Genomic DNA, 18,974 nt, shown 5'->3' with positions numbered 1-18,974 from the left:
TTATTAAATGTGATCTCATTGAACAGATTCTAGTACCTCTTTTACCTAACACCTAACTGTCTGGCCACTTCATCCTAATAACTATAAGGAAAACTGCTTTTGCAGTTTTCCTTATAGTTAATTTATTGTTCGGTAAAATAAAACAAAAAATAATAATTCCTTATTCTTAATTTCTATTTAAAGTTAATTGTTTTAAAGTAAAGTATCATCTGTTAAAATATCTGCAACTAATAAGGTAAGACTACCTATATAAGGCTACCAAATACCGTAGAAACTCTCAAAATCAAATCAGCACTTTCTCTCCCCTGCGTGTGCCTAGTTGAACATAGGTGAAGTAGGATAATTAATAAAGTCATTTCGTGAATCATGTACAAGTCGTGGAATCAAACAACAATCGAGGTTTGCTCTTGATGCGTGTAAATACGATTTGTACAATGTATGGGGCCACATATACTGCCTCGTGTGCAATAGCTTGAGCTCCGCAAATTCTCTGAATCGTGTTCATTGTTCAAGGGGTGTACATTGAATGTAACGGCAAAAACCAGCCAAGTGTGTGTCAGGCTACACATTATGGAGGGTTACGTACGTTCATATGGTTAAAAACTTAGTATAAAAAAAAGATAGAATCAATATTATCCTATTTAAGTATGTAAACGCGTTTTCAACTGATATGTTTGAATTCACTAGCCGGTGTTAAGCCAAATTTTGAAGCGTGCCATGAATACTGCGCCAAGGTGTGGGTCCGATATTAGGTACCTACTCACAGAAAGTATGTTCATAGCTGTCGTGTTTTTTAAAGAACATTTTTAACGCAGGCGTGGGATACGGACTGAGATATTTCCCGTCTATTTTCCCTTATTCAGAGCGCTTGATTCCAAATCATAAAGGAATTTCAATGACCATCTACAGGGCGTAAGCATTTTACCTACCTACATGCTAAATTACTTCAAATCGGTTAAGTTGTTTAACTGGGGAAAGGTGACATAGAACAGACAGAGTTACTTATACGTTTGTAATAAGTAAATATAATAATAGGACTTTCTCTGGTCAGATTGGGGAAATCCTGAAGAAAGGCCAGGTCAAGAGCACCCTAAACCGGCGAGCGTGTATGAGGAATGTTATGAAAGCGAAGGAAGCGAAAGAGGTGTGTCCGGATCGTAGCAAGTGGAAATCCGTGGTCTCTGCTTACCCCTCCGGGAAATATATAGGCGTGATAAATGTAAATATGTAATAATAGTCGTGTTGTGATTCAACCATACCAGTTGGTAACGCAAATATAACATAGTTTGCTAGTTCAGAATTTAGCGAAAAAGTTACAATTTTTTTTTAATGCCATAACACTGAAAACTTCCATTGATGGTAGCAATAACCGATGCTACATTTACATGGTTCTATCTCTATTGTAGGTAACCAACGCAAAGGGAAAATCGATTTAATAACATAATGCGTGCTGTGGTGTTGGTCTCATTTACTTGCTTCGTGGTTGAGCCTCAATCAGGAGCGGAAGACTATAATATTGTCCCACTTGTTTAATTATTCTGTCAGAGATGAAGTATACAGATAAATGGTTATAAAGTGCCGATTAAAAAAATATACCATAGTGGAGCTTGCTTTCAGCTGAATAAAACTTAATATGTCACATAGTTTACAGGTTCCCGAAAATATCGAGCTTAAGCTATTTTCGGTAGTACCTAAGTACTAACTAAATTTACCATTAATGCTATTGTATAACAATACATTTATTAGTTTATTGGTTGATTAATTAGATATTCTATGATTCACTTCAAAATGTTCAAAATATTCGAATTCGAAAATAGGAATGCGAAAAAAGATAGATTGCTAAATAAATAATAGTGCTACATGGTGTGCGAGTAGACTACGATTAAAACTCACAAAAGGTCAGTAAGCGGCTACTTCTATGATGCTTGTATAATGAGCTGGAATTTTACAATTTATTATATCTAGGAGTGCTACATGTAGTTGTGGCCACCAGTATGTAGCGGTATGTATACCGGTGACCACAACTTTACCTCGCAACAGGGGCGAGGTAAAGGCATAATTAAGGTACCTAATATCCGAAGATATATATGCGAATTTGTCATTAGTTCATTACGATTAAATATATATTCAAAGTTAATTATGCTAGCCAGTAGTAGATAGTAATCCCTACATATAGTATAATAGTAAAGTAACTCTGTCTGTCTGTCCATTTCCTCTTCACGTTTAAAACATTGAACCGATTCATATGTGGTATGGAGATAGTTTGGGGCCCGAGGCATCCCTCGGGCCCATCATCACATAGGATAGTTTTAATCGATCATCATCATCATTTCACGCAGGCAAAGTCGTAGGCAGAAGCTAGTCATAATATAAGTAGATACCTAAATACACTTGTACAAGGGTTACATTAGCTAATTTACCAGAAAAACAAATCTTTAAAAAAATTACTACATTATAGTTTGTGGGCACTGGTCCGCTTGTACAAGTCAGATTAAAATCATCTTGATTGTGAAGGAGCTAGCAGAGATTAGGCTCAGCACTGCGCTATCTAGCATCTTGACACCTTTGAAGTAATAAGAATAAAATTGTTGTATATAACTAAGTTTATTAAATAGTGAATATAAAATAACTTATTAAAATAAACTAAAACTACAAAGAAATTAAAATTAATACTAAAATAAAAGAAACTTACCTATAAAATAAAAACCTAATTATAAAAAGAATACCCCCTCTAGCAGGTCCGCCTGTGGCATGGTACCCATTACGCTTAGTTAGATTCACAATATTGCATTTTTTATCTTACCCATAGACACAAGGTAAAATGATAAGTAAAAAAAAATCTATCTAATCTATATAAAAAATAAATCACTCGTGAACGACACATGCCTACTATTGCCTACCTATACTGTTTACTCTGGCAGCGATATCCAAATCCGTTCCACCGTGCTTGGTCACGGAACTGCCGGCGTAAATAAACAAGGAGACAAAGCAGAGATGCCTACGTTCAATATTAATTTTATAATTTATCTCTAAAAATAAATAGTAGATACTTGTACATTACTGTCGGGAGGAGGACAAAGATTATTGCTGACTAAGGCTCGCTTGCACCACTCCACTAACCCAGGGTTAAACGGTTAAACCTGGAGTTACCATGGTTACCAGTATAATTTGACACTGGGTGTTATCGTAAATTTAGTGCAGTTTTATTTTATTTTCACCACACCAACTCGGAAAGGCTTACTTTGCACTTCAAAAACTGATAGCAAAGTTGCATTTTATTCACATGTGAGGCAAAGTAATCAAATGCAAATTTTGAGTTGTTTTCTTATGTTTGCTGGTAGAATTTAATTTTTAATGATGATTTTGGATGGCAAATAATTAATAACATTCATTTGGATTTGATTTGGTTTGATTTTGTCTGATATTTTACATTTAATATTTGCTTCGGGTTGGTGTTGTGAAAAATTTTGTGTTTCACACGGGAGCAAATTTTGTTTAACCCTCATGCTTTGAAACTCTCGCAACGCTCTAGATTCCATTTTTCGAACCACTCGAATCTTTCGCTTGCTCGGGTATCAATATTAGCACGAGCGGTTAAACAACAACTTTGTCCCCTTGTAAAACAAATAACTATTTCGACTGATTGGGTATAAACCACCATTCAAGTCCAAGTATAAAGAACCTACACCCACTGCATTTCAATAAACATATTAAATAACAGATCCACTAACTAATTATGTAAAGGCTTGCAACACAATTATAATTGTATACGAACACAATATTTCATACTTGTGTTGTTCATAGATAGTGTTTAATAGTCATTGTAAATCCAACGTGTTTCTACAACTGTTTTGATGTCATCCGTAAATTTGATAGTTAAATGTTTATAGGTCAGGAAAATTAAGCCGTATACCTAGAGGTGAATGAATAATTTTCTATGAATAGTAGTAGGTAGTAATGTTATACTTATAATATATGCTCTATGTTATTTTTTGTTAACATAGAAACCCAAATGTAATTTTTCTATTTATTTTATCGTAAACACATGTTTATTTCTATATAGGTACGAGATAGTATATATCTTTAAACGAAAGAAAGATATTACTAATTAAATTATTCGTTAAATCTCTACGCACAGTAATATAATGAGCGTATACAATTCATAGTAATTTCATCTAACACAGCTAGGTATTATATAAGTGGATGTAAACAAAAGTGCCCGCATCGCATAGTTTATCATTATGAATGGCCACTTACCAACTCGGTGTTAGTTCAGCAGCGTTAGTGTTGGCATTAGAGTTCTCCCAGGGCGGCTTCGACTGTTTCTGAAAGCCGGCTCCACCTCCCGCAAACATTAATGCAGGGTAATTGTTCAATGAGGAACCGAGGGACACAAAAACTACAATCACTTCACTTAAGCCTAGCACCATCTATTCAATACTGGTAATATTTTACATCGCTTTGATCTACAAAGAGCGGGCCGTTACTTTAAATCTGACGTATCGGATATGCTCATTGTTTGTTTTTCTTATTCGGCGATGTATGGTATTTTCCCACACGTTCGCAACGGTGACGAGCGTCGCCGATGAAACGGTTTCTTAGAATATTTTCAGAGAGTACGCGAAGTATTCCGGGAGTTTGATATCGCGTCGCGCGCGCGTGTCTGCGGCCCGACGGCTTGTTTTATTTTTGGTGCGGACACTTTTTACATTTGCGTAATTTTGCATTTAAAGCTCTCATCTCCTGATGATAAGTACGTGATAAGGATTAATTTGGAACAAATTAATTGCTTGTTTAGGTTGTTACCTCAAAAAGCAGTATTATCAATCACAACCCCTCGAATGTTGATTGAGTTTCGCTGTATTAGAACTGTTTGATTTAGAATTTTAGTGATACTAATTAGGTCCTACCGCGTGCGTGACCGTGAGCTGTGTGAGCACTGGGCAGGATGTTGGGGCTTAATATTTTTATCTCCGTACAGGTGACAATATGATATTTTGTCGTCTGTACTGATCAATTAATTTAGTAAAATTACATTTATGATCAGTACTTTTCAGTTTGTACACACAATGTTTTTTTTAAGTGGGACAGCATAGGGAAAGCCAATACTGTTAAATATAGTGACTTAAGAACCATTAGGTTTTATTTGTGAAAAAAATCAGCCGAAGTCAACATTTTGGTCAGGTGTACTAGAATATAATAATGAATATTAAAAATAAATAAATAAATTTTATAGGACAATTTTACACAGATCCATCTAGTCCCACAGTAAGCTCAATAAGGCTTTTGTTGTGGGTGCTAGACGACGATATATATACTTAATGTACAATTATATACTTATATACATAGAAAATATCCATAACCCAGGGCCAAACACACAAATAAATGTCCGTACCAGGATTGGAACCCGGGACCTCCTGCTTCGTAGGCAGGGTCACTACCGACTAGGCTAGGAGGCCGTTATAATAAAAATAATTTCACCACACTCTCGCAAAGGCTATCTTGATTGTTTAAAACCTATAAGAAAGTTGCATTTTATCCACACATTGTGAAAAGTAATATAATTTAATACATATTTTGAGTTTTTTCATTATGTTGGCTGGTAGAATTGACTTTTATATTATGAATTTGAATGATAAATATTTAATGACGTTCATTCATTTGGAGTTGATTTTGTTTGATGTTTAACTGCTAATTTTTTCTCGTGTTGAATAGCAATGGAATTTCACCTGTTGCGTCGTAGAATTAGTAAAATTATTGAGAACCCGCTCATTGCATATTGTCTATGCAATTTAAATATGTATACATTGTTTATAAATATTTAAATTGTGTACAAAGGTAATGTAAAAAAATAATATGTAGTTAAATATTCTGTTTAAATTCGTCTAAACTAAATAAGGAGAGATTATTTTTGGGATCGGGTGTCAAAATTAAGTATAAATACATGAAGGACTTACCGCTCTTGGGTCTTTTCGGTGGACGTCGCGGAACTCTGCTCCCGGCGGCGGTCGCGCACGAGGCCCATGAACTTGCCAAGCCACGGGTTTTTGGCCCCATGCCCCATCCCCGACTGCCACATCGTCATCTTCCCGATCGGTACTCATGTACTGCTTCACTAGCTCATTAAACTTCCTCTCATATTCCTTTCTTCGGTTACTAAACGAATACACTGCACTACCTAATCCAATTAGAATTAGAGTTATAAATGCATAACGGATAATTCTAATTATCTTTTCAGACATTGTGTCGATGAAGTTGTATTCAATATGACAGTGTCCGTTTATTTAGTTCGCTGACCAATACGTAATAAGAATTGTATTTTTGTATTGATTGAAACTTCTTAGTTGTTTATACTGTTCATATTTCCAATTAACACAGTGGACTACAGGTCTTAGCCGTGGTCCAGCCAAATATCGGCTTCGGTTATGAGGAGGCTTAATTGTCCAACGTTTATAGCGTACAAATGACTTCTCGAATTATTCTTACAGTGTTTTTTTCTAATGATAACGACACATTGAAAGTTCATTGATAACAAGTAAGTGTTCATGTAACAGATATTTAATATAGCAAAGTCTAACGTAATAGAGTATCACTTATACAAGTCCACTAAAAAGAACACTACGTTTTATATTTAGCTAATTAGTATTTTACAATGAGTAAACTAAGAGTTACTGTTATTTTATTTTTAATATATTTTGTATTTATTGAAATTTGTATTAATAGTTATTATGTTTGAACAATCACTTTCTTTCTTTATGCCGCGAATAAGAAGTAGGTACAACTTCTTATGAAATTAATTAAGTATTACTAAGATCCCAATTGAAAAAGTTCACTTTTTTACACTTTCACTTGAATTGTATATATGTTACTGTACAATATTTTAAATTTAAGTGCTAGCGAGCTAGCAATATTTGCTGTTTTTATTCTTCGTGTTCTGAAACAAAAGATACAGTTTTAATTAATGAAAGAGTTTAATACGATATATCTTATTAAAATTATGACAAAACCGAATCATTCACGTCTATGAAGTTACATTACATATTACTTAGACACGGTCCGCGCGATACCTACCTGTTAGTTCAGTACCTACATTTAGATTCAGAAAGTGGCATTTTATGCACAAAATGTATTGAAGATATGGTCTGTTTTCGAAATCTGTTCAAGAGAGAGGAAAAATGGAAAAGATGATTTGAAAATGTGTGTAAACTTAAGCAGGCCACTGACGAGCCTTCCAAAGGGATGCCGAAGGGATTTAATCAAATGGACGGCATCCTAATATTAAACATTGTACGGTTTTGACATTCGGGGACCGATTTTGGATTGTAGCCAGTGTAGCCACGCTATTTGGACTGTTGGAAAGCTCGTCAGTGGCCACCTTTATCGCACCAAATTTTGATATTTCAATGAAAACTGCGTACCATTATTGTTTTTTTAATCGTTAGCAATTTTTTATATGAATAAAGAGTAACTACATAGAGAGTAAAAAATGAGAGCAACGCTCGGAATGGTTTTAACATGCGCCATAAAGAAATGTAATGTCTCATCTAGCTTCGCCATTCCCTTCCTAGCGTAATCCAGTTCAGCAAAAGCAGTTGCCAAAGGAAAAGCAACTTGGCAATCACATTCACATAGCACCATTGAGTTGGTAAAATTATAGGTAGTCAGTGTGTAGTAAGGACGATATTAAGGCCAAAATTATGTAAGCTAGTTTTTGACAGAAAAGGTTCTAGTTATAAATAGGTTACTTACTAAAAATGTTAAATAAACTAGTGTTAACTAGAGAAACAAGTTCTACTTAACTAGGAAAACTGCGTTTTAAATAAATAGGTACCTATAGTTAATGTTTTACGTTAAAATAAATACTTATAAATAGAGTAAAGACTTCAATATTTTGCGTCAACTAATTTATACCTATACATAGGTATTTATCGCTTTTTCATAACCACATTAGGTACTCCATTCAGTTTAGTCAAAATCTGATAACAATAATACAAATGCAATATATACCTCCGCCTCGAACAATAATGATAAGATTGATAAGGGCAATAAATATTTTTTTTATCCTTTTGCTATTGATTTAAGTATCTACTTGTAAAATTAAAGAAATTATAACATTTAATCGTTTAGTAATTCATCTATGTATGATAACAATAATGACAATACATATTTACACAGGTAACCATAAAAGGCATATATAAAAAATGATTAATGCAGGTATATTTTATTGATAAGTTTTTGATTGTGATTCAATAATAAGTTTGCCGAACCGACGTTTGTAAACGTTTTAAAATACATTCGGATATAATTCGCCGTTTACACAATCAAGGTAGCAGGCTGCATCGCGTGACCCACGCGAGGGTGCACGGCGGCGCTTTCCTCATAACAACTGGCGCGTTCCGCTGCAGGCGGCCCGGCCGCCGCCGCGCGCCGTCGGCCTCTTCTCTATCCGCTATTCCTTCTATAAACCAGCGGTCGGCAACCTTTTAGCAGCCAAGGGCCACATAGCAGTTAACGAAGTGGACGCGGGCCGCACTTTCTTAGTATTTATGACTTTATCAGACATTGTCGTTTGTCAATAGTTATTACATACAAAATAGCCAGGGAGGCTCGCGGGCCACGAGTGAGCGGTTCGCGGGCCGCGGGTTGCCGACCGCTGCTATAAACTGACACGAAGCCGTTGCACTCACCTTACTGGTTATACTAACTTTTTAATATTTACTGGCAGCATGGCTACATGGTTAAACTTCTTTGTGTGGCCTACAAAAACGCCCATTGCACATTTTAACACATACAATTGACCGTAGTTCTATAGAAAGCGACCAACTTTTTATTTTTGTCAAAGTGACTTACACCCTATCTCATTAGCATTGGTCGCTTTCTGCAATGACAGAAAAATTGAGTTGGTCGTTTTCTGCATAACTATGGTCAATTCTTACTCTTTTAGGATAATCTTCGATAAACATTCAACGATCTGTGTGCCCTAGGGGGTAGTGACCCTACCTAGGAAGCCGATGATCCCGGGTTCAAATCCTAGTAAGGGCATTTATTTGTGTTGTTTTCTATTTACTTCGTTAGCTTAGTACCCACATTACAAGCGTACATCTTTGACTTAGTTCAAAATAATACCACCTTGACTTAGAACCTAAAATCAAACGTAATCTAAAACGCAGGTGACGTCAGACGTCGCTGAAGGTTTTGATTAGATGTAAAAACTTATATAAAAATTAAAATTTTGCGTTAGCCCCCTTTTAAATAAAAGTCTTCTTTTAAAACCTTAATTATTGTGGTAAAGGCGCTGTTTGCAGTTCAGTAAATTAAAAACTCTGTCGTATTTAACAAGAAGCGAGCTGGGAAATAGCAGACGATATTAATTCCTGTCCGTATGTGCTTGCAACAAACATAAACATTCACTAAAATTAAGACGAAAATGTACGACGGCGCGATATCGCATCTCATTTTTCTCTCTGGATATTAATTAACATTTACAAAAATATCAGGACAGTTTTTATGTAGGTATAGGTAAACCAGAACTTTGGGAGTATTGTCAAGAGGGCGCTCGTTTTGAATTTTATATAGCAACAATTTGTATAGTGGGGACAATGGAAATTGGCAGATGATTTTTGTTTTATTCCGACAACTTTAATAAGTGCGAAGTTTGATGTTTGGATATTTCTTCGGTTTTTACGCTTAAATGGCTGACTCGATTTAGATAAAATGAATAGCGTAAAGTCAATAAGTAACGCAAGAGTTATAAGTAAGAACGCTACTTTTTACGCTATAAAATTCGTAAATTTTACGATGTATGACACATAAATCAAAATCATCCAAATCTATTTTCTTTTGTTTTCTTTTTTTTAGGTTTGGTCGTTTAATTCCGCCCTTACGCCCTTCGCTAGCAATCCGTGATACCGATGCATGCGATACACCTAATACACAAATCAAATTATTACAAGACATCAACCAAATCGTGACGACCTGACTATAGTGACATTTGTCCATAAGTTTGAAACTTACCCGTCAATTCAGATGCTAATTTCGTTATATTTTCCAATGGAAGAAATTTCTCTCCCGCACGTTTTTTTTCCAATAAATAACTATATACACTATTTACAACTTTTTTCTCTGTAAAATCTAAAACTTTCGGCATGATTATTGCAGTCTAATAATAATTCACACGAAACTAGACAAAGCAATGTTTACATTGTCAATATTGACAACTATCATAGAGGGTAGATGTTGTCTATTATTAAAATTGTTGCCATTGCTAGAAATTAGTACCAACAAATTTCCGTAACATGGCGCACCCTCAATAGATCCTGGTTCACCTATACATATCAATAGTTTTTCGCTCCTAGTTCGTATAATCACCAATTTATTTTTAAAATATTCTTACACATTATATCATATATTCAAATTGTTGTGCGTGTGTTAGTTTTCACTTCATGCCTATATTTTTAATGTGCCACCATTTCTGTAAAGTGTCATTCTATGGAACTTGCTAACTATATGTAACGGCATCTTCACTTAACTGTGCACCTTTAACGGCCAGTTAGCAATCGTTACAAAACTGACGGTCAATGTCAAATCCCATACATTTTGTCAGAAATGTAACGGTTAGACGTTACTGAAACACGACTTAAGTCGCGCTTTAAAGTACTTACAAGTCAAATGAAAATGCCCGTAAACAAGTCACTAGTAAATTCATCATTCTGTGACAATTTCAATATAGCGGTTTGTTAACATAGTCAGCAAGTTCCATAGAATGACCATTTTTGATTACAATACGATACATTTAGTTACTAAGAAAAACGGATCATGAAATTAACGCCCGTTGCGTTTACGTACATATACGTAATAATGTGTTGATTAGTATCTACATATTAGTAAAGATGATCATTAATTTATAAATTGGTGTTTAGACTGATTCGGGTTTGTAATCCCTAAGACGACATACATGACAATGTATGGAAAGCTTTAATTTATTTATCCACCCTTCTACATTGTTTATGGTTTAATACTTTATAAGGGCTGTCTGTGTTATCTATGGTCCCTCTTTTCATAATGCACCTACACTCGTCTGCACGCATGTAAGCTCCTATTTAATTTAATAAAAGTATCTGAAGTTTCCTGAAGCTTTCTTATTTCCACCACACCACCACCACTGCCAGGGCTCATCAGGTTATCGACCCAGCGAATGAACTACGAGTTTTTAAGAAAAGTGGTGTGGTTGGAACGCCGGAATCGCCGTCGTGCCGCATGCCAAGGTAACCTCCAAATTTATAAGCCTCTCCTCATCAATTCAAAACTACACAATGGCAGAAGAGTTGCGGCTGTACACTTTCAACAAACTGGATGGCATCGCAAATTGGTCCACGTGGAAGTTTTATATGGAGATGGCGCTAAACGTCGAAGGGCTAAGTAATTGTATTAAAGGCACGGAAGCGGACGCTGCTAAAGTTCAAAAAGCATTAGCACGGATATGCTTGTCAGTGAAACCCGCATGCCTTCAATATGTACGCAGCGCGAAAACGGCAGAGGAAGCATGGAAAAACCTGGCCAGCGTGTTTGAAGACAAAGGTTTTTATAGAAGGGTATCCTTGTTACGGCAGCTACATCGCACACAATATGCTGATTTCTCTGACATGACCTCATATATAGACGGAGTAACCACGTTAGTGCAGCAACTTGCCGATATTGGTAAAACGATTGAGGATGAGGAAGTCGCAGAGATGTTGCTGAGTGGACTGCCGCAGGACTTCAACATCGTAGTATCGAGCTTAGAGTCGGCGAATATATCTGCAAAACTCACGAGTGATTTGGTGCGTACCCGGCTCTTACAGGAAGAGCATCGACGTGGCAGCCAAGACTCTCCTGATGCAGCGCTTACCGTTCGATCAAGTGTGAATAAGCTACGAAAATGTCATTACTGCAATAAGCTAGGCCATATAAAGTCAAAATGTTTTAAACTTAGAAACGACAAGAAGAAACCCAAAAACGACGAACACGTGGTGTTAGTGGCAACGAGTGTGGACAATCAATTTAAGGTTAATCAAGTGTTAATTGATTCGGGGTGTAGTTCCCACATGTGGAAAGATTTCGGTAGCTTTATAAACTTTAAGAACCTGTCTGAAAGTGTAACTGTTGCAAATGGACAAAGGTTAACTTGTAAGGGTAGGGGAGATGTGTTTTTCAAAACCAAGCAAGGTTCTGTTACTCTAACAGATGTTATGTTTGTGCCCGGGCTCTCAACCAATTTAATAAGTGTTAGTAAATTATGTGAGAAGGCCTTTTGTGTAAAATTTTTAAAAGATAAATGCCTTGTTTTGAGAGAAAGCACTGTCCTTCTTAGTGCCAGTGGAGTTAACGGGGTCTATTGTGTGGATAATGAAGGGGTAGGCATGTCTTATGATTCACAGGTGGCGAATGTGTCGACCAAGGCAGTGCCTATAGACGTGCTACACAAGAGACTTGGACATTTAAGCTACAGAGGTATGTGCACCCTCCGAGGGATGGTTTCCGGCTTAGCCTTTCAAGAGCATGATCTGCAAAGCTGTGTGTCATGTGCTGAGGGGAAGCAAAAAGTGGTGGCATTTCCCAAAGGGGAGGCCACGCGCGCCAAACAGATCCTGGAGCTTGTGCACTCGGATGTATGCGGTCCGTTCCCTGTATGCAGTCTTGGTGGATCAAGATATTTGCTCACCTTCACTGATGACCTTTCTAGACGGGTGGTTGGATACTTCATGAAAAATAAATCTGAGGTAATGTCCAAATTCATATTATTTAAAGCTACTGTTGAAAAGCAAACAGGTTGTGTTATAAAGAGGCTTCGCAGTGACAACGGCGGGGAATATTGTAGTCAAAAATTTAGGGATTATTTGCAGAAAGCAGGTATAGTGCATGAAACAACTGTACCTTACAGCCCACAACAAAACGGTGTAAGTGAATCTCAAAATCGCATTCTTCTTGAAAAGGCACGAAGCATGCTTCAGGAGTCAGGCCTCGGCAAGCAGTTTTGGGCTGAAGCAGTTTTTACTGCCATCTATTTAAAAAATAGGTCGCCCACAAGTGCTGTGCCCGGTAAGACACCTGAGGAAGCGTGGTCAGGTAATAAAGTTGATTTGAGTCATTTGCGAGTGTTTGGCTGTAAGGCATTGTCTTTGATAGATGAAAGCAAGCGTGACAAACTAGATTCTAGATCAAAACATTGCATTTTTGTCGGCTATGCTGATCATTCTAAAGGTTATAAGTTGTTAGATCCCTTGAATCCCAAGAAAGTCATTATATCTAGAAATGTTGTGTTCTTTGAGAATGAATTCATTGATTTGGGTAAAAATACTAAACCTGTCCCCGCTGATGTTGTCCATCTTGACTTGTGTAAAACACAGTCAAGAGATATAGTTTTAGATAATAATGATTTGTGTATAACACAGTCAGGTAATAATAATGTTTTAATGAATGATAATTTGTGTGAAACACAATTAAATGAAAATAATTTATCTAATGATATTTTTTTAAATAATGACATGTTGGAAAATAATAATTTAGAATATTTAGACAATGACGATAAATCTAATGCAAACAATGGTATGATTTCAGACATGGACCTGTCGTGGAGCAGTGCTGCTGATGACAGCGGGCCTGGCCAGCCCTCACCATCAGCATCCTCCGATGCCCACATCACTGATGGGCAGGACACCCTGTTCAACCCGGAGCCTGTGTCTGACAGCTGGAGTGGTCAGCCATCATCATCGGCTTCACCCTGTGACGTGCGTGACGTTCGAGGGGAAGGTGCGCCAACCGAAGTGCAGTCTGCGTCGGCAAGCGAACGCCCCGTACGGACTACACGCCACATTAAACCAGCAAGGTACACTGATTATGATTTGTCTGATTCGTCTCTGTTTGTCTGTTCAGCTCAAACAAATGAACCTCAAACTTACGAGGATGCTATGTCTAGTCCCCATAGGGAGGAATGGCTAGCTGCCATGCAGTCTGAATATAATTCTTTATTATCCAACAATGTATGGACCCTGGTAGATAGGCCCTCGAGCCAAAATATTGTTAAAAGTAAGTGGGTTTATAAGATAAAAAATGATTTTTCAGATACGAGGGACGTTAAGTATAAAGCTCGTTTGGTAGCCCGTGGTTTCTCACAAAAACAAGGTATCGATTATGAAGAGACGTTTGCACCTGTAGTCAGGCATTCAACCATGCGTTTGTTATTTTGTATTGCTAATGAGTTAGATATGGAAATTGAACATGTAGATGTAACTACTGCTTTTCTTCATGGAGACCTGGCTGAAAAGATTTATATGGAACAGCCAAAAGGATTTATCTGTAATAAAAATAAAGTTTGCCTTTTAAATAAAAGTTTGTATGGTTTAAAACAGGCAAGTAGGGTCTGGAATGATAAAGTAAATAATGTTTTGATAAATAATGGCTACATGCAAAGCAAATGTGAACCTTGTATTTACACTAAGAAATCTAATGGTAACTTAACAATGATAGCCCTTTATGTTGATGATTTCTATATATTTTGGAATAGTGAAAGTGAGAAAGACTTGTTATGTAATTTATTACAGTCAGAATTTGATTCTAAGCAGCTAGGAAATTTAAGAAATTGTTTAGGTATTACAGTGTCTAGAGACAAGAAAAATGGGATATTAAAGTTGTCCCAATCAGATAACATTAAGAAATTGCTTTCTAAATTTAATATGTCAAACTGTAAGAGTGTTGCAAGTCCATTGGCAGCTAACTGTAAACTCGAGAGACCCATAAATGATAAAGACTGTTTATCTGAAAATATTTATCCATTTAGAGAATTAATTGGGTGTCTCATGTATTTGTCAGTTTGTACTAGGCCAGATATTTCATATGCTTTGTCTCAGTTGAGTCAATTTTGTAATTGTTTTACTAAAGATCATTGGATAGCAGCTAAGAGAGTATTGCGTTACCTGTCTGGGACAATTGATTATTGTCTTGTATTTGTTAAAAGTGGTAATTTTAACATTTCAGTGTTCGCAGATGCTGATTTTGCTAATGATTGTGATAGAAAATCTTAGTGGTTTTGTTATTAAAATAGGTGACTCAACTGTGAACTGGGAGTCGCGCAAGCAACGTTGTATTGCCCTTAGTAGTACAGAGGCTGAATATCTAGCTCTGGGTGACGCTTGCCGGGAACTTTGTTTTATCAGAAATTTCATGAATGAAATTTTTGAAAAACATTCATGTTGTACACTTTATAGCGACAACCAGAGTGCATTGAGACTTCTAGAAATAAGAGAGTATTGTCATAAGAAAACAAAGCACATAGATCTGAAATATCACTTTGTTAAAGATATAGTTCGAAAGTGTAATATAGCAACTAAGTATTTGCCTACAGATAAAATGGTAGCTGATATTTTGACTAAGGGTCTTTCAGGTCTTAAACACTCTAACTTTGTGTATGATTTGAACTTAAGAAATGTAGTATAGTAATAATGCTTATAATGTTTTTTTACAGTTTGATAGTGTTCAAATCTTAAATTTCTTATAACGTGAAGTGTGAGGGGAAGTGACAATGTATGGAAAGCTTTAATTTATTTATCCACCCTTCTACATTGTTTATGGTTTAATACTTTATAAGGGCTGTCTGTGTTATCTATGGTCCCTCTTTTCATAATGCACCTACACTCGTCTGCACGCATGTAAGCTCCTATTTAATTTAATAAAAGTATCTGAAGTTTCCTGAAGCTTTCTTATTTCCACCACACCACCACCACTGCCAGGGCTCATCAATACATAGGGAGAGTCAGCGATAAAAGCTTGTACCAAAAATATAATTTTCTCGTGTAAAACATACGCGTGATAAAGATATATGTACGTGTTAGTCATATTTTGGGTGTAGTTTACTTTTAGTTTTTTCTATAAATATAACTTGGGTTTTGTGGTTTTTTTATTTTATTTATTTCACTGCATGTTTGAGAAAAGCACTATACAAACCTCGGCGGGAAATGGGGTTGCCCGCCTCAGACCTATCTATATGTCTTCGGCCGGCAATCTCTTTTGTCCCGGCCTCTGTAGTAATGTACTATTCTGCCAGAAACTTATTATGTATGTGTATTTTTTTGTGAATATACCACTATTTTTTAAATTCGGACTGAACTTTTTTTAATATATAAAAAAGTAAAAATGTACCTTTGCAATGAACACAATGAAATACGATATAAACATAGAGGCGAGCTCATGTTCCACACGGTTTTCCCGTCACTAAAACTAACGGACCTTCGCAGATAGTAGGTACCTAGTTTCCGGGAATTGCTTACACGCGCGGCGCGTGCCACTAACAAATTCACAGAAAAATATTACGAATGGATTACGTATAGCATCATGTTGATTGAAAAATAAGAAATACTTTATTTTTTATTTACTATATGTACGGTCAGCAAAGAAAGTGGTCTACCACTTTTCAACTCTATCAATCCGATGATAGAGTTGAAAAGTGAAAGACCACTTTATTGGCTCACTATACTTATCTAACTACTATATTATACAGTTTTTATGAGGTATGTGTATTAAATATAATTTGCGGTTTTAACGTAACGTGACGAAAGGCGAACGCGCATATTATATGTATTTAATTGTTAACAGTTTTACAATATAACTAAGTATCTATAGGCAAATACACGTTAGCCTCTTTACTCAAATAAATTAATTCTTTATAATTAACATAATCAGCGTTAGTCGTTAAATTAATATATAAAGAGCTGATGTAGAAAATAAAGTTTAGTCGACAATATTTCAGCGGGAAATTTTTGGTGACCCAGGTCAGTGTCTATTTCAAAGTTCATTTCATTAAAGGTGACAGTCCATTTCCAACGACAGCTGCACTCTACTGTTCATTTTACTATGGAAATTGACAATGACAGCGACGCGTTCAATACCGATAGTGCAGCTGCGGTTAGAAATGGAATGTTACCATAATGAGGCTCTACAGGGTGATTCATGAGACGTGAGCAGGACTAATCCTGCACACTCAGTAACTGATAATTGATCGATCACCGTCGTATTTAGGAGAAACAACCACACTTTTTCCTATTTTTTAACTTTTTAGCGAAGGCAAATTTGATTCTCTACAATCATGGTCACCCTACAAGACCTAATTAATAAACATAAAACCTCTTTAACCGTAATGACAGCATTATGATTACGAAGAAAATAAACTGTCAGACTTGAGTGAGATACGAGTTTTCAAAAGTAACCAGACCGTGATGACATTCAATTTGACACAGAATATCGGTAGTTTAGTATTCTAATTGTAGGGTGACCATGCATGTCGTAAATAAATTAATAACTTTTTTTTTCAACACGACTAGAAAATTAACATTAACCTCACTAATACTGATACGAAACAATTGCTTATAATTTACGAAATGCGCAGTGTTAGTCCTGCTCACGTCTCCTGAATCACCCTGTATTTACGAACACTCCTATGATTTCCCCACTGTTTGACGGCAGCCTCCACATGTTCTAGGAAGCTCTGTGTATTTCAATACCCAGCTTTCCAACACCCGCGCCCACGTCACGCCCACGCGGGCTCGCCACCACTAAAAGGGATGCACTAGAATTAGGATAATCAATTTTATCCTTTTGGTCACTGAAGTTCACAAATCTGTAATCTTAATTTATATATCTAATTCATAAGTTTCATAACATAAGTGGTTAAAAAAGAGGTTATAACAAATATCTTTATACAAGCCAACGTTTCAAATGTGCAGAGAAATATCGAAGGACCAAGGCGTTCACAAATATCAGAACACGGCTCAAAATCAACAAAGTCCCCCGCCGCGTCTGTTTGTTTGTGTGTGTTGTAGGTTTGTTTGCGATAAACTCAAAAACTACAGATCGGATTTTCATAAGGTTTCATGCAAAATACAAATGTACCGCGGTATTCCACTTTTACGCATTCTCGATCTTGAGAGCTGATTTAAGAAATAAATTCGGATGTTTAAGGTTTCGTAACCAACTAGGAACCTTTTTATTTCGCTAATCGCCATGCATGTGTTTGTCTGTCTGTCAATGTTCTGCGTTCTGCCGCATGTAGGTAGAAAAAAGAGACAGATAATTCAGGAATTCGTGAACGTTATATGTACTTACTAGCGACCCGCCCCGGCTTCGCACGAGTTAACACATTATTCACCTAAACCTTCCTCAAGCGAATCAAAATCCGTTCAGTAATTTTTGAATTTATCGCAAACACAAACACACAGACAGACGCGGCGAGGACTTTGTTTTGTAAGGTGTAGTGATTTCGTATGGAAGGCATCTCTATTATTCTAGTGGCTAGTCTAGCCATACTAAAATAACTACTTACCTACACAAACAAAGCCACGCGGTTAAGTTTAGCAGTTTCTATATTTAGCACCATTCTGTGCCTGTTAGAGATGACCTCTTTCTGGACAAATAAAATTTGCAAGATCTAAATCGTCGGGTGACAAGCAAAAGTCACTAAGTACTATCAAAAAATTAAAGTAACAATGCATTTTGTTACACTTGTAACACGGTTTATTGACCAATAATTACAAGTGGTGTTAGTAACTTTTGCTTGTCACCCGACGAAATGTTAATACCTAGAGCATACGATTGACATTGACATACGGGTGCATTAAATTTAGGCCGCAAGCTGTAAGGAAAATAAGCCCTTTATCCAGCCGTAGCATACCGTAAGGCTAGGTTCACACGGCGTTAATTTTTCCCTATACGAGATTTTATCGAATAACGTAATAGTGACAGCAAAATTTGTATGGCAACTTTCAAAATTTTTCATGTGAAAGATTTTACACCATTAAACCATTATTTAAACCATTTTGTTGGTAATTAATTAAATAGTATAGGAATTATGTTAATAGGTATATTTAATCACCCATTTGATAGGTAAGTTCTAATATCTGTAAGTATTCCTTTAAATCACATAAGTACTAATGTCACCTTCACGTTCT

General features: G+C 36.3%; 1 protein-coding gene across 2 annotated transcripts in view; it reads right to left on the bottom strand.

Moving 5' to 3' along the window:
* The window catches only part of LOC134679052 (potassium voltage-gated channel protein Shaker), a 188,028-nt gene extending 181,801 nt beyond the window's left edge, over positions 1 to 6,227 (bottom strand). Inside the window, exon 1 of one of the 2 annotated variants that reach the window (XM_063537872.1) lies at positions 5,958 to 6,227. In XM_063537872.1, the coding sequence (XP_063393942.1) occupies positions 5,958 to 6,085 (128 nt within the window). In that variant the 5' untranslated portion in view covers positions 6,086 to 6,227. Of the gene's footprint in view, positions 1 to 4,257; positions 4,692 to 5,957 lie in introns of those variants that run through there. The other variant, XM_063537871.1, reaches the window with a different exon arrangement.
* Between the last annotated feature and the right edge of the window lie 12,747 nt (positions 6,228 to 18,974).

Source organism: Cydia fagiglandana, chromosome Z (genome assembly GCF_963556715.1).
Source record: "Cydia fagiglandana chromosome Z, ilCydFagi1.1, whole genome shotgun sequence".
Taxonomy (NCBI): domain Eukaryota; kingdom Metazoa; phylum Arthropoda; class Insecta; order Lepidoptera; family Tortricidae; genus Cydia; species Cydia fagiglandana.
This window is presented reverse-complemented; position numbering and strand designations above follow the sequence as displayed.